At 40.9% G+C, this 16,264-nt stretch overlaps 1 protein-coding gene across 6 annotated transcripts in view; it reads right to left on the bottom strand.

Annotated features, from left to right (window-relative positions):
• The window catches only part of MAGI1 (membrane associated guanylate kinase, WW and PDZ domain containing 1), a 709,255-nt gene that overhangs the window by 35,049 nt on the left and 657,942 nt on the right, over positions 1-16,264 (bottom strand). For 3 of the 6 annotated variants that reach the window (XM_036738388.1, XM_036738389.1, XM_036738391.1), the window contains exons 14-15: positions 6,765-6,981; positions 1,220-1,303 (exon numbers count right to left, since the gene is read on the bottom strand). In XM_036738388.1, coding sequence (XP_036594283.1) covers positions 1,220-1,303; positions 6,765-6,981 — 301 coding nt within the window. The remainder of the gene's footprint in view (positions 1-1,219; positions 1,304-6,764; positions 6,982-16,264) is intronic. The other 3 variants (XM_036738392.1, XM_036738393.1, XM_036738390.1) reach the window with 2 other exon arrangements.

Raw genomic sequence — 16,264 nt, 5'->3', positions numbered from 1 at the left:
CAAAGAGATCACAGGATTATAAATTTAAAGCTGGAAGAAGCCCTCTAGTTCCCTCTCACTCTATCCTAGGAGGAAACTCAGTCTCCAAGAAGTTAAATGATTGTCTACGGCCACTCAACAGATAATAAGCAGCAGAGACGAGGTTTTAAGTCTGATTCTCTGACTCTAGAGCTGGTACCCCTTCTTTAATACATACACTCACTTCTCCTGGACCCCCCTTCCAAATCCAAATGTTGATGACAGGGCCATCACCCAAATTTCTTCTTCATTTCTTAAAGTTACAACAAGGGTTTCCATGGACAAATTCCCTCTTTAATTCATCTTACACATAGCTACCGAATTGATTTTCCTAAAGAACAATTCTAACCAGGTCATGTTCCTCTTCAGTGAACTCCAGTGGCTCCCTAGGGCCTCCAGAATCAGATAGAAATTCCTTTGTTTGGCATTTCAAATTCTTCACAACTCCACTTCCTCTTCACTTCAGTTTCTCAGAATCCCCAGTTTTCTTAAAAGCACAATTCAACTACCAGCTCTGTGTCAGATATTTCCTAATCACATCAGAGGCTCCTACCTTTTCCCCTAAAACCACCTCGTATCTCTGCATGAACCTGGATGTACAGATGCCATCTCCCTGGGTAAACTGTATGCTCCTTGTGGGCAGAGATTATTTTTCCTATTACCTTGGAATCCCCAATGCCCGGTACACAGTAGGTGCTTAATAAATGCTTGGTAACTGAATGACTGAACTAAGGATCATGTCTTTCTTGACCACGATGTTTAGCCAGAGCTAATCGAGAGGTGAGACAAAGTTTTACATTTTTTTTAAGTCCTTGTTGAGAGGGGTGACCCAAAGACTGAACATTTGATCTTACAACCTTTGAACTTGGAAAAAGCCATGAAAAGACTTCCTTTGGTAATGAGAAGGACTGGAATGCCCAGTTCAGAGGGAGTAGCCCTGAGCAGGTGTTTCCATCCCTGAAGTCATGTGATACACGCACTGAATAGGAACAGACAGATGTGCACCATATTGACAACTCTTGCCTCTGGTCTCTCATTTGTCAATGACAGATCCGAGGCATATGTATCCCCTAATTACTTTTGGTGTTGTTTCCTTCCCCTCTTTACCCCCGGTTATTCAGCTTTCTCCCCAATGCAAGGTAATGGGAACATCAAACAGTATGCAAGACAATACAGAAATAAGTTTGCAACTCGTTCTTACTCTTACATTCTCCAAAATTCGTGGAATTGATTTCTCTCTCTCTTTCCCCCTTGCTCAATCCCGATGCAGGCGAAGGTGACATAGCTGTAATATTAATTTTACAATTTTGCAAAACTTAATGTATCTACTTTCTTTGGAGTTCATTTTAATTTAATTTTGCTTGATAAAGGGAACATGCAGTTCAATTTTCACACATAGCATGGTAAAGGTCATAGCTGCTTTGGATATAAAATGACTTTGATGACATTCAATTAGTTTGAAAAGAAGCACTATAGTTTCTTTCATGGTGTGTGTGTGTGTGTGTGTGTGTGTGTGTGTGTGTGCGCGCGTTTTCTTTCAGATGTAGGAGGGACAAAAACCAGAATTCACAATTATACCATTAAGGATACCATGAAACAATGAAGGCCATCCTTATGTTTTCACTAGGCTTCTTACATTACTTGCATAATCTAAATTTCATATTTCTAAATAATTTGATTGGTTTTTCTAAGGTTTATCTTTTTTTAAAAAAAGTATTTTAAAACAGACTTGTATATAGATACACTTTCTTGGGAATGCATTTTGCAAGGGGGTTTGTTTGGGTGTGTTGGAAGTATCTGTTACGTGCAGCCAAAATTTATCAATAGGTTAAAATAATCAATTTGTTTCATTTCTATTTGGTTGCATTCCCTGAGAGGAATGTTGAGCTAGTGAAGAGAATCTCAAATCCCTGGTGGATGGGAATATTCTCTCAGGACTTGTACTAATGTCTCTTTTAGTGAATTCTTGACCGTTGAAATCCAAAGTCTAGTGCTGAAGATTTGGGCTAGTCTACGAGTAGCAATAGGTACCAGATGTAACAGACATTACAACATCTTATAGGAGTGAATTCAGCAATTCTACACCTGTAGGCACGGGTCTCCTGAGTCTGAGCATGATTAGAGTGTTTTGTTAATATGAGGGCTTAAAGCACTTTTCTTTCTAACTACTTTGTCTCAAGGCAAAGTTTAATCACCAGACATTTGATATGGGCTGTTTTTCAAGTGGCATTAAAAACAAACAAACATCCAAACAAAAAAGGTACATTTATTTGAAACAGCCCCAATGTTGTTTTCTAAGAGGAATTGACAAAATCAGTATAGGATTAGAAATGAAGTCCAAATACTAAAGAGACAGCACATTTTTTCAAAAAGGTTTCCAAAATTGCTTTATAGCGCTCATCTTTACTTTTAATTAAACATTTAAGCTCTTCAAAGGGATTCATTAACACATCTGCAATTCAGATTAATTCATTCTGTCACTGCTGTTTTGACAGATGGCCATATGTAGGATATGGAATTTTGCAAAGCATCCAGGCCATGTGAGAAAATGTGATAGCAGATTGTGTTAATCTTCAAGCTAACTTTAATAATAAAATGAAATGTAAGAGGCATCCTATAAAATAAATTCTCAACAAAGAGAGGGATGATGTGTCACAATGACTGCACTATGGCGGCAATTATCTCATTTTACATAGAGTGCTTTGCCCATTTTAAATGTCTGGGTTTTTTTTTTTGGGGGGGGGGGAGTGGCACTAGGGGAAATGGTCAGACCCAGGAAGCCCAGCAAATTCTAACCTGGGTCCATAATCAAAGCATGCTACAAAGGGACAACAGATACCAAACCACATTCGAGAAAGGTAACATGCTCCAAGTAGACTAGGAGCTTGTTGAAGACACAGAATGTTTTTGATTTAGTCTTTTTATTCAGTGTGCTGCACAAATCATATGCTTAATAACTTTCTCTTGTCTTGGATCAGCTAGATCAATATTTCTTCATTGGTAGGAATTTTTAAAATGGAAAAACTATTCAATCTTGGAAATTGACTGATGGTCCTTATTCTAGTAATTAAGTCACATCATGAAACCTGAACATCAATTAAGTTGTCATTGTCACCTAAAGATTTAATTTCTGATCACTAAGAAAGAAATGTTCTTTTTTTAAAATTTTACCGTCCATTCTTTAATGGCTGCAAAGAAGTTGAGGTGGACATTAGATTGGCATTGTTAATTCCAAAATGAAACGCTACTGGCTGTCACTGACACAAACGCAAGGGAAAAGAAAGATGTTGGTGACAAGCCCATGCTAATTACTTTCCAAGAAAACCAATAAATAAACTTGGATCCCAAGTTCTAATGGGTGTGTCATTTCTAGATCATAGGCATCAGAGACTTTGGGATCTTGCCAAAGAAAGTCATGTACTCTGGCCAACTCATTTTATAGAAGAAGAAACTGGGGACCAGAGATGACCCAGGTAGAAAGTTTCAAGCTTAGGATTCAAACCTAGGGGCTCAGACCCCAATTCCAGCACTCTTTCCAATACACTATGTTAGGATTAAAAACAAAATGGCACTGGGACTGTGAACTCTTAAGCAAGAATGAGCAATCAGCAATCCACCTGGCTCAGTGCCAGCACTTCAGAGCACAAGTTCCTTTCTGAGTGCATTATATACTGATGCACATCCACACCAGTGTACTTTACAGACCAGGAATGAGGTCAGGGAAATAAGAGCTCCATCTCAATTGAGATAGAGCCGTTGGACTGAAATGCACCTCTTCAAAAGGGGAGGTACAATTAGCAAGGAAACTGAAGTCATGGTGAAATTGCTACTCCTCAGAAAACCTTTCCTCTGAGTGCTTCAGCTCAGTGCTGGCTGACCAAACACAGTAATCACTGGAAAGTTTTCTGCTACTGAAATCAAAGAGGAATCTCTTATCTTAGTCTGATGGTGGATATCTGAGCCCCTGACCTAAGATGATCAATTGAGGGCAAATGTAGATGTTCAGTTCGGGAAAGAGAAGACTCTGGGGGCAGGATGAGGGTTAGGGAAATGATCACTGTCTTCGAACATGTGAAGGGTGGTCACAGAGAAGAAGGATTAGGCTGGTTTTGTCTGGCCCTACAAGGTAAAACCATTGGGTAAAAGTGGCAAGGAGGCAAACTGTTAACAAGTAGCACTGACAGAAGGTGGACGGTGATAGTGGGCTCCTCTTCACTGGATATCTTCATGCTCCAGCTACACATCCACTTGGTGGAAATGTTGTAGTGGGAAGCCTTCTTTGATCACAGGTTTGACTAGGTGGCCCGGTCAACTCTAAAATTTCATGATTTTGACCTATTTTATTGGCACAGCAGTAATACTGAAAATGAAATACTGATTTTCTATTCGTCAAAGTCTTGGTAATGAAAAGAACTTGCATTTATATGTAGTTCTGAGGTCTGGAAGCCCATTTCTCTCAACTCTGAAATGTAATAGTTATAGGGATGGGAACTGGGCCTATGATTTCATTGATATTTGGGACTCAGCTCCCTCTACCAGTGGAGGTTGGCATCTTCTTTGCACCTTATAGATCCGGAGGACCTATAGAATCATGCAGCTAAGAAATGTTTGAAGAAGGACTCAATCCCATATCTCCTGACTCCCAGGTCATCATTCTTTCTACCCTTTGTCATGTTCTGTGTTAGTTTACTTTCCCAACATCCATCTAGCTTCATAGTCTTCTTATGTTGCTACTAGTCCCAAGAAGAGAGGTCTTAATTTCACTGTTGCACAGAGGCAATCCCGTGCATTTGTTAGGAGATGAAAAAGTCCCCAATCAACAGGTCAGTGGAAAGCCCCCAAAGCAATGAGATAAAAATGCTGATGATGCAACTACCCAGCTTCCTTTTGGGAGGCGGGACAGAGTCAAAATAGCAGGCACCACCATGGATATAGAGTAGCCATTGCCATGGGTTGTTCCAGCTATGAAAAGTCTGCTTTCTTGGCCTTGGGCCTTAGTGGTAGTCTCATGCTCACTATCAAATTTTTACCATAGAGGAAACAACAGCATCTTCATTCTGGCCAACATCCTTCTTGTCTGTGTAGTCTCAATTTGAGCTCTTCTGGATAAGAAAGGTAACTGAGGTTTAAAACTGGTCACTATAAAAAGGCAATGGCTCTCATTTGTCCCCTGAAGGAGAAACAAGAGGGGAAGAGAATTCTGAGAGGTCCACTCCTGACCCCCACACCCAGAAAAGGCAGAGTTTTAAGACCTTGCTTTACCAAACAACCATATGGACATTTGGTCCCAAGAGCAAAGGAGTAAATTGCTCGTAGAGACAGGACTAGTCACCTCATATTTTGATTCTCCTCTGGTTCCGGAGAAGATGAATATAAGTTCGGGAATGTCACTGTGAGCAAAGGAAACATACTGTACCCACATTCATATGGGTGGGGCTGGGGAGCCTACTCACAGGCACTGTGCTTAGGAAGAACTCTCTAGGGCAGTTCTGCCTTCCCCTACCAGGCCCACAGTCAAGCCCACTTCTCCTGGGACATTGTCCAAAAAGTGGTTCCTAGGATTAGGTGCCCTCAGGGGCCATCTCATTCAATCCCCTCTTTATATAGATGAGAAAACAAAGGTCCAGTGAGTCACGATTAGGCAAGATCACAAAGGTGTTAAATGGCAGAGGCTGGATTTGAATCCAGATCCCCCACTCTAAAATGAGCAGTTCCCTCCATTGTGCCTATGAGAGAAGGAGAACAGTTGGTTTCTCTTCTCTTCCTTCATCCAACTACCCTTTACCAAAGAACTAAGGATGGATGCTAGCAGCATCCTCTCCTTTGTCTCAGATCTGTGACAGGACTTTCCATAACATGCTAGGGTGAGAATTCAGTCTTTTATACTCACTTCGGTCTGTCCTAATCATGCAAAACTTCCAATTACAACAATGAGAACTTATTTAACACCCCCTTCCCAGGCTTTTTAGGTCATCTTCTCATTCCTACCCAAAATGAATGTTCTTTCTGATTAATATTCTTTGCAAATTGTGTTGTAATGACAAGAGAAATTAGAGTTAATCAGAAGAGCCTATGCCCTTGTTAAGCATCTCCAGCATGTGAGCCTACTTCCTTCCTGGTGTATGGAGACAAGCTGAGGCCAAAGCATCATGCCAAACACCCTTGTAAATAATGAAAGCAAAAGCTACTTACTGTAGCTATTGGTCTGGGGAATGATAAGAAGAATAGATAATAGCCTAAAATCTACTCGCATTTTGAAAAATCAAGAAGGCGCTAAGAAAGCATTTAATTTCTTCCCATTATCTTTGCAATCTAAGCCAATCACATTTATATCCTATTGTATAGCTACTGCACAAGAAGGGATTCTGAGCTCAGGGCACACCGTAATTTCCACTCAAGAAGGAATTAATGAGACAGCATCTCTTATCTTCAGGTTCTTTTAACTGAAGGGGGGAAAAATCCATTTTCATCCAGGCTCTTTATTTTTTTTTTTTTTGAGCATCATCAATTTCTCTCTCTCTTTTGAACAGAAGACATAATTGAGTCCTTATAAACGTCCAGCAGATTCAACTTGCTGATCTCGCCAGCATTCTCCTCCATACCTAATTTACATTCATTCATTTAGCAAACTGAAAAGCCTATATTTTCAATAAACATTCAAGAGAGGGAAGTTGGGGCCCTGGGCAGCCAAGGAAGAGCCCCACTGTGGCCAGAATCACAAACACAGGGATCTGTTTGGTACTCACGTCGGCTTTCATACATGCTCCTGGACTGAGCCCAGATTTTGAAGGGATCTGGCTTTTTCTGTCCAGAGCTGTCTATTTGGTCTGCTGCTGGAGCCTCAGCAGGAGGGAAGTCGGGCAGCGCCTGTGTGCTATGGCTGGGGGAAGCCGTGTGTCCACTCCGGTGGCTGGAGACACTATGCTGAGAGCTGTTTTGGCTATCTTTCCTCTCCAGTGGTTGCTGTCAGAGAGGGAAAGAACAGAGGGTTATTATTGGTCTTCCGAGTGGGTGTTCACCCATCATTTTTTCTTTGTTCAGCATTTCTGCATACACATATATAAATATATAAACAACATTTTGGCTTCTACCTTGCTCCAGTTAATGCTGAGTGCAGATAAATCCCCTGGCAATGGGCAAACCAAGAGATGAGCAGGAAAAATGGGAAGGATAGGATCACAAAACTTACTATGGCAGAAAACAAATCAAATTTTCATTAGAGCTTTCTTAGGCACTATGAAGGTTTGCAAAGAGAGGCATCTGTTTTAATATTATGACTTCGGAGACAATAAACTGCCAAAAAACACCATGAAGGTTTTAAATTTAAGCCTGTAAAATCTGGGGTAAATGCAACTAGGGCTCCAGTTGGACCCTCAGATTGTTTTTACTGCCTGCATTTGGCTAAAAACAATTGCCTACTTCTTTCCCCTTTATATATGAATAGAGATAGGCACTAGACCTGCCATTTCACTGGCACAGGGATAGAGAAAATTCTTCTACCAATGAAAGTTGGTCTCTTCTCTGAAACTCTCAGTTTCAGAGTTGGTATCAACTCTGAACTCTTATTGCTTAAGAGTTTCCTAGAGCACCAAAAGGTTAAGTTAAGCTGGGTCGATAAGCATCTATTAAGCACCCATTAAGGGCCAGGCATTGTGTTAAGTGATAGGGATCCAAGGAAAGGCAAAAGACAGTCTGTGTTCGCCTGGATTTCCCAGTCTAATGAGGTAGACCACATGCAAACAACCATGTACAAACAAGATGAAGACAGAATAAATAGAAAATCATCACAGAGGGAAGGCCTTACCATTAAGGGAAATTGGGAAAGGTAGGATTGTAGAAAGTGGGATTTTAGCTGGGACCTGAAGGAAGCCTGGGGAGCCAGGACACAAAGATGGGATGAAGCAAACAGCCCAGGATCACATTTCCAGTTGAACAGGCAGGACTTTCTAGCTCTGAGTTCTGAGCTCCAGTTCTAAGGCCACTATTCACTATAAAATACTGCCTTTCCATATTTGATGCTGGAAAGCCCTCAAGCATGTCCATCAGGACTTTAATTATGGATAGGCATAAAACATACACGCTACGTACAAAAGATTCCCCCACCAGAACATAAGGGCCACAGAGCAAAGGTTTTATTTTGTCCTCCTGTTCCTAGTACTTAGAACATAGTAGGCACTTTAAAAAAGGCTACTGAGTTGAATGGAACTGACTACACCCAGGCCAGCTTGATGTAATTACTGGAAGTGATGCAAATAAAGCAAAAGGGATGTAGTAATAATAGGGATGCTTTTTCCTAATCAATTAGGCTAGCGTGAAATCTCACCTACTAACATTCTACCTTTCAACCGAAATGAAACCTCACATCCTCGTTCGCTTTGCTTCAGGGGATTTCAACTCCGTTTGTCGAATATATGATTTGCAATTACTGTTATAGAAGTGAGAAGTACAAATGCGATTAAGGGAAGAGAGTTCTGCTTAAATTCCATTAGTGGGGAAATTCATTAAAGCCAAACCAGAAAAAGAAGTATTTTAGTCAAGGGCTCCCCCATTTTTAAGAAAAGCTCTTAACCTCACAGGGAACAGGAAGTGGAGAGAAGGGACAGGGAACGGAGCAGAATGGGGAAAAACCCAGGAGATGGTTCTTCAAACAACAAGCATTTGTTACCCCCTACCCCCGCTAAATTACATCGAGGTTACTTTGTACATAATTTGTAGCGGACGTATCTGCGTACAATTGGCTAAGAGCTCTTTTTTTTAGTTTTGTCTTTATAGCCAGTATCTGATGCATAGTAAAGGCTAAATAAATAAATAGTGAATGGATGAATGAGGAAGAATTGTCTTGGTGCTTTCTTCTAGCAAGGGGCTCTTGGAAAATGAACATGTCCCCTTCATGAATGGATCGTTGCTCTTGATCTGAGAGGGATCTTAGAGTTCATCTAGTCTGACACACAAAGATGAAAATGAGGTTCAGTGATCTATCCAAGATCACACAGGATTCAGAGCCAGGATTGAAACTCAGGCTGTGTGACCCCCAAGTTTCTAATTCTTTGTTCTGCAGCACATGGCCCTGATCCTACCTATGACTTAGGGGACACTGGAAAATTCAATTTACCTTTCTGAAAATAAGATAGTTATACTAGCCAACATCGCAGTAGCTGCTTGGTTCTAACTCTATGATCCTATGCAAAACAAAATTTGATAGACAAATGCCCAGTAAATGCGCATAAACCAACTAGAAAGCATCTGGGGATTAGCAGTGGTTCCACTTCCAGACTCACAGCTCCAGAACTGTTTTAAAAAAAAGTCCTTTGAGCCAAAGCAGCCTCATCACCAATATCCATCTTGTGGCACTGAGAAATTCTAGCAATCCTATTCTTGCTGTCTTCTTCCATTCTTTTCCCTACGTGTGTGCATGCCATTCAACACACACACACACACACACACACACACACACACACTCCTGCCTCTTTCTCCTTCCCTCTCCTCTCTATCCTCTCTCCCTCTCTTTTACATATCCTTTCCCTCTTCTTTCCTCTTCTCTCTTTCCTTCCTCTCTGTCTCTGTCTCCTCTCTTTCCTGTCTCTTTTCTCTGTTTCCTCTCCTCTCCTCCTCTTCTTTTTTCTCCTTCTCTCTCTGTCTCTTCTCTCTCTCTTTACTCTCTTTGCTGTCTCCTCTCCTCCTCCCCCTCTTCAGTTTTCTTTTCTCTCTCTGCCTCTTCTCTCTTTCTCTCTTTACTCTCTGTCTCCTCTCTCTTTCTGTTTCCTTTCCTCCTCCCTGTCTTCCTTTTTCTTTTCTCTCTCTTCCTCCTCTCTCTCTCCTTACTCTCTCTTCTGTCTCCTCTTTCTGTCTCTTCTCCTCCTCCCCCTCTTTTTTTCTTTTCTCTCTCTCCCTCCTCTCTCTTTCTCTCTCTGCCTCCTCTCTCTTTCTCTCTTTACTCTCTCTTCTCTCTGTCTCCTCTCTCTTTCTTTTTTGGTTCTCTCTCTCTCTCTCTCTCTCTCTCTCTCTCTCTCTCTCTCTCTCTCTCTCTCTCTCCTCTCTCCTCTCTCCTCTCTCCTCTCTCTTTCTTTTTTGTTTCTCTCTCTCTCTCTTTCTTTTTTGGTTCTCTCTCTCTCTCTCTCTCTCTCTCTCTCTCTCTTGACCTGAGTCAACTCCTGCCTCTGACACTTACTAAGTTGTGTGAACCTGAGCAAATTACTTAAATTCTCTCAGCCTCAGTTTTTTCATCTGGAAAATGTGGATGATACTACCTGCCTCACACGGTTGTTTTGAGGACCAAATGAGATAAATAAAGTTTATATCTCAAATGAGATAACATATGTCAAAGATTTTGCAAACTTTATGTATATAAATACTATTTATTATTATAATTATTGTCACTTCAATATCAGTCAAGGTACCCATCCTCCTATCCTTGTGTAAACAGGGTCACAGGGATTTATTCTCTCCCACACCCAAAATAGTCTTTCAATAGGGTATCTGATTCAAAAATTCATCTGATTTGGATGAAGCCAGCTAACCACCTCTTGACAAAGAGGTGGGGATGGAGAGTGCAGAAGGAGACATACAAATTTGGGGGCATGGCCAATATGAGAATTAGTTTTGCTTGATGGTACCTATTTATTACATAGGTCTTCTCCCCCCTCCCACCCCAGGAAGTAGGAAAAAGAGAAAATAATTGCTTTTTAGAAATTAACATTTTGTTTAAAATCGAGGGATGACTGGTTGAGAAGCTACAGCTCTGTCCTGCCCTGACACTTCAGAAGCCCAACCTGTCTCAGCTTCAGAGAGAAATAACAGACCCAGGAGTCTAGTGCCATTTATCCATCTGGGGCCCATGAAGAGTGAATTAATTCCACAGTTAAGTAATGGTGCCAGATGCCTTGGGCTCATCTCGCTGTTCCTGTGTGTTGCAGTCAGGCTTTTTTCAAGAGCTGCCTGGGGTATAGTGATCAATCTTGCCTCGCTTCTACTTTGTCAAGCACAGGAAACAGGGTTAACTTGGAATCACAGCACCTAGGAGAAACTTATGACTTGAATTCAAATCCTAACTGCCTTTTGCCACTTCTGTCATGCTGCCCAAGTCCTAATCTCTCAGGGTCTTGGTTTTCTAATCTGAGGAATGGACATCTTGGACTAGATGATGTCTAAGATGCCTTCTAGCACTAGGTCTGGAATCCTCTGATCTCTTTCCTGGGGACACCTACTCTTTCATTCTCTGTTTAAAAGCAATTCCTCATATCATATCCACTCTAATCTCTAGCATCTTTCTCAATACATCTTTGCTCTCTAACAGATGCTTAATAGGGGGAAGAAGACATCTTTTTTGCACATCCATTCATTCAGATTAAAGGTTCCCCAACATGACTAGCTTCTTGGGAGCTAAACACAATTTCAATAAACAACATAAATACTGAGAGGCAGCTTGGTATCATCATCATCACTAAAATTTATATATTGGGTTGAAGTTTGCAAAGCACTTTGAAAATATTCTCTCATTTGATCCTCACAACAACCCTATAAGGTATTTTGATAATACCCATTTTACAATGAAGAAACTGAGGTTGACAGTGGTTGAGTGTCTTGCCTAGGGTCATATGGCTGGTAAATGTCAGAGGTAGGATTTGACAACACATCCCAGGAAACCAATCTTTCAGAATCGAGAGATCGAGAGATCGAGAGAGAGAGAGAGAGAGAGAGAGAGAGAGAGAGAGAGAATGCGCACTAAAAATGCCCTATGGAGCTGAATTTCAAGAAAGCTTTTCTTTGCTGGTTTGATTTCTCACTTCTCCTCAATCTGCTCCCAGAGTGGTAAGTGGGTGTACATGCTATCTTCTAGCAGTTATATGAAGCTATGGACAATTCTACCACTGTACTGAATTTGGGCTGGAAGGCCTTGTCCCCTTCGAGAGACATGAGAACTGGGAGCTTCAGGAAAGGTAGACAGTCAGGTACAGATGCTGTACTCCTAATGTATTATACCCCCCCCCCCACCTCCTCAATAAAGGATTCATTTCAGGACTGATTTTGTAGATAATTGGATGCTTTATGGAGAGCTTGGCAAGGCAGCATTTCAGCCAAACTGTACCTCTATGCTCCTTCTAAATTTTGCCCCTGGTTTGTAGAAGATAAAAATTAAATAGCATCTTAAGGATGTGTTGTAAAAACAGAGCCAGGGCAAGAATACCACTGAGTGGTATGTTTTAAGTTGCATCCCCCCTCCCACTTTAAGAGTTTTCATGTAGATACCCTCATTTCATTTTTTTTTAATGGAACTCAATTAAGAAAATGACTTAATTTGAAAATGTATCCTGTGTCTAAGATCTTGTTAGCGACTCTGGTTTGTTAAAGACATGAGGCTATCTGCAGGGAGTCTAGAAGGTTCAACACCCACCCTTGATAAGACATCAATATGCTAATTAGTTAGGCCATGCACTCCTTTCCTGGGTCAGTGTCAAGAATCTTACACAAATAGAGGCTATATTTATACAACTCTCCAATAAAAGTCACTGTTTGCTATTTCAGGAGTCTGTAAAGCCAACCAGGAGGCATGGGCCCTAGAGTGTATTCACTGTCCCAACTCATCAGAAATACCAGGTCTTACCTCATTTCTTTTTTACCCTAAACTCCCTTGTATTTCTTTAGTATGTTTTCTGTACATAATAGTCTATGTACAGAGAATGTAAGCTTTATGAGGGCAAGAGCTGTTTCATATTTTCTTTATATCTTCTACGTCTAGCATAGATCCTGCCCCTCTGTAACTTTTCTAGAATGAGGAATTGGTCTCTTGGATCATAGCCAATGGCCTGATGGACCAGTTTGGGGAGGCAACACAGTGTCTGCTGGATGTAAAATGAGAAGGTCTGGATTCTGAATTCCACCTTTGACACTTATTCTCTATGTTAGCTTGTAAGCCTCAGCCTGCTAATCTGTAAAAATGAGGGGGAGGAAGTAGATGGCCTCTGAGGTCCTTTCCAGCTCTACATCAATGAGCCTATGTTGGTAATGAGGCATCAGGGACTGGATTTCCTTACCTGCCTAGTAATTAGCTACAGGGAAGTCACGGGAGCCAGGGTGATGTAGGGGAAAGAGAACAGGGGGAAGGGTCAGTGGGCTTGGGTTCTAGAGAAAAAGTACCTTCATGGATAGAGAACTGGGGGAGTCAGGAAGTGCTTGCTCAAGGGTCTGAGGCATGATAGGCCAGGGCCCTGCCTACTATACTAATACGTTCTGAATCTCTATAAATTCTATATAAGTGGGAGTTGCTACTAACATCAACATTGTCCTCTTCCTCATCATCAATTTATTATTATTATTGTTAGCTGTGCTTTGGTAGTAGCTGCTTTATTTCTCTGTGCCTCAGTTTACACATCTGTAAAACAAGGGAGCGATAATCTCTGATATCTAAGGTTCCATCTAGTTCTAAAATTCTTTGATCTGGAAAGAGGAGAAATCTCTCAGACCAACCAGTATCAACAACAGCAACATTTCTAGCAACAGTGCTAAGACCAGAAAGACCCCAAATTGGACTCAGATTTCTGTTCCTCAGTGGCCAAGTTCAGTGGAACATATTCTGTGGGGGAGAAGGTCACTGGCCTCATTTGAAACCCCTTTGTTGCTCATTCCAGGCCGTTGGGATGCACGCTGCTCACTGGGCTGCTACAGGAACACTAACTAATATATGCACCGATACATACAGGGGAATATAGCAGAAAGAATCAGAAGAGACCTCATCTTGACATTAGTGGTTGGACCATGACAAGTCACTGAACCTTGTTGAATCTGAAGTTTCCAAATCTATAAAATGGGAACAATACAGCCCATAATATCTACCTCACTTAATTGTTATAAGGATCAAATAAATTAATTTAAATTTACTTACGTATGTAAAATCTTCTGCAAACCCCCTTAAAGTACCATGGGAATGTTAGCTATCATTAGGAGCATTACCTTTTTGGATGGCATTTGTGATTTCATTCTAGGAAACTCACCATGAGATCACCCCCTTACCAATGAATTCACTGCATTTCCAAAGACCAGAACGTGAGAGCCCTGCAACCTCTGGTCTTGGGGAATTGTTTGGAGCTCTAAGGGATCCAGTGGCTTCTCAGGGTCACACGGCCAGGATGTAGTAGAGTAAGGACCTGACTCCATGGGGAGATAGCTACATATTTCTATAGATACCACTGTATCACAATGGTGGAATCATTACTGCTATTATTAGAATTATTTTGACATTGTTATCATTTACTCCCTGCTCTCTGGGAAAAGAGTCAAATTGGGAGAAAGTAATGAGGAAAAAGTACGAGGGAAAAATCAGCTTAGCAGTATTTCACTGAGTTCCTTACACATGAAATATCTTTAATGTGAACATAAAATACTTGCTATGAAAACAAAATGACTATGGACAGCACTTAGGAACCTAAATGATAAAAAGAATTGGTATGACACAAATATGGCAAATCGATCCATTTTAAAACAAAATTATGAGTTGATTTGGTATTTCTAGGCCACATTATTTCCTGTTCACTTACTTGCTGAGGCCTTAACCTACAATGGATCTCAACACTACATTCAGGGAAACAAACAAAAGAACCCAACAAAAATACCACCACTGCGCATATCAGCAATTAGGCTCACATGTCACCAAAGGCTGAATGGGAAAAAAAATGAGCTAACTCCAACAACAAGGAATGGATATCTAACAACAAGGGAGAGATCTTTACCTTCCTTATCTTATCTGAACCCAGACTTTACTACTTACTACCTGTGTGACCATGGACCAGTCACTTCATCTTGTTAGTCTTCAAATATTGTTGCTGAATCATTTCAGTCATGTCTGACTCTTTGTGACTCCATTTGGGGTTTTCTTGGCAGAGATACTGGAGTGGTTTGCCATTTCCTTCCTCATTTTACAGATGAGGAAACTGAGGCAAACAGGGTGAAGGGAATAGCTCAGGGTTGCACTACTAGTAAGTGTCTGAAGCTGGATTTGAACTCAGGTCTTCCTGATTCCAGGGCCGGTGCTCTATCTACTGTGCCACATAGCTACATCAGTTTTCAGATGCCTCATCTATAAAACATGCTATAATAACACACTCCTGACCTCACACAGAGTCAAAGTTTTACAGATGTTAAAGGACTATATAAATTCAAGTTATAATTATTTACTCTGGGTGTCTCATCTTTTTTAGGATCTAATAGGAAGAATAATTGCTTGCATTCATGTAGTGCCTAAAGGTTGACAACAAATTTTATATGCATTAGCTCATTTTCGCATTAAAAAGGCACTTCATAGGGCGTCCTGGTTATCAACAAGGAAGAAAGGGAGAACAAAATTGACTGGGCAAGAAAATGTATTTTGGTTCTTGGAAATGAACAGAACTCTTGGAAGAGCCAGCCAAGCCTGCAAAATATCTCTTCTCTGGGTTTTCAAGAGAACAGAAAATAGAAGTGACTGGGGTTCAACAGCTCTGAAGCTTTCCACATATTCCCTATATCAATGGAACCTCTGTTAAGCTTGGCCCTGAACCCTTCCCATCCTCACATCCCGCTGGGTCCTCTACTGGATGTCTACCTTCCAGAGGATTGAGAGAGTCAGAATAAAAGAGTCTAGTAGAAAACCAAAAAGCCTAAAAAACTTGCTACTGTTATTATCTTTCAGACAACTGGGGGTGGGGGTGGGGGATGGACAAAGGAGGGAGAGAAATCATGATTACCTAATAAGAATAGTTTTGGATTATTTGGGGATTTCCATTTTCCATCCTTCTCTAATCCTTGATTGAACACAGAAGAGTAAGAGAGAATTAGAATTAATAAAAAATAAATTTCTGGTTCAGGTGACTGATTCGGGTGAAAGAAAAACACGAAAATCCCTGAAATTGACCTGGTTTTGTTTCTGCCATTCATTAAAAAAATCAAAGGTTTCACTCAAATCACATACTTATGACACTACGACTGGCCTGGGTGTGTACCCAAACCACAAACTGTATATTTAAACTTGAATCCAGCAGGTAAAATTCCTTATTAAGGAACAGCTACAGGAAGTGTCTGGGTGGGAAAAAGCAGATCAAAGAGGCAGGCTTTTCTGATCTCATCAAAACCTCTAAATTATTGAAAATACGATGAAAAAGCCATGCAAAGAGAATACTGCCACCATGCTCTCAAACCAACAGTAGTTTCTGAGCCATGATAGATGGTCACTGGGACAAAGTCAGATTTACAAATCCGAGGCAATGACCAATGAGGC

Source organism: Trichosurus vulpecula, chromosome 9 (genome assembly GCF_011100635.1).
Source record: "Trichosurus vulpecula isolate mTriVul1 chromosome 9, mTriVul1.pri, whole genome shotgun sequence".
Taxonomy (NCBI): Eukaryota; Metazoa; Chordata; class Mammalia; order Diprotodontia; family Phalangeridae; genus Trichosurus; species Trichosurus vulpecula.
Note: the sequence above shows the minus strand (reverse complement) of the source record. Positions and strands in the feature narration are given on the sequence as shown.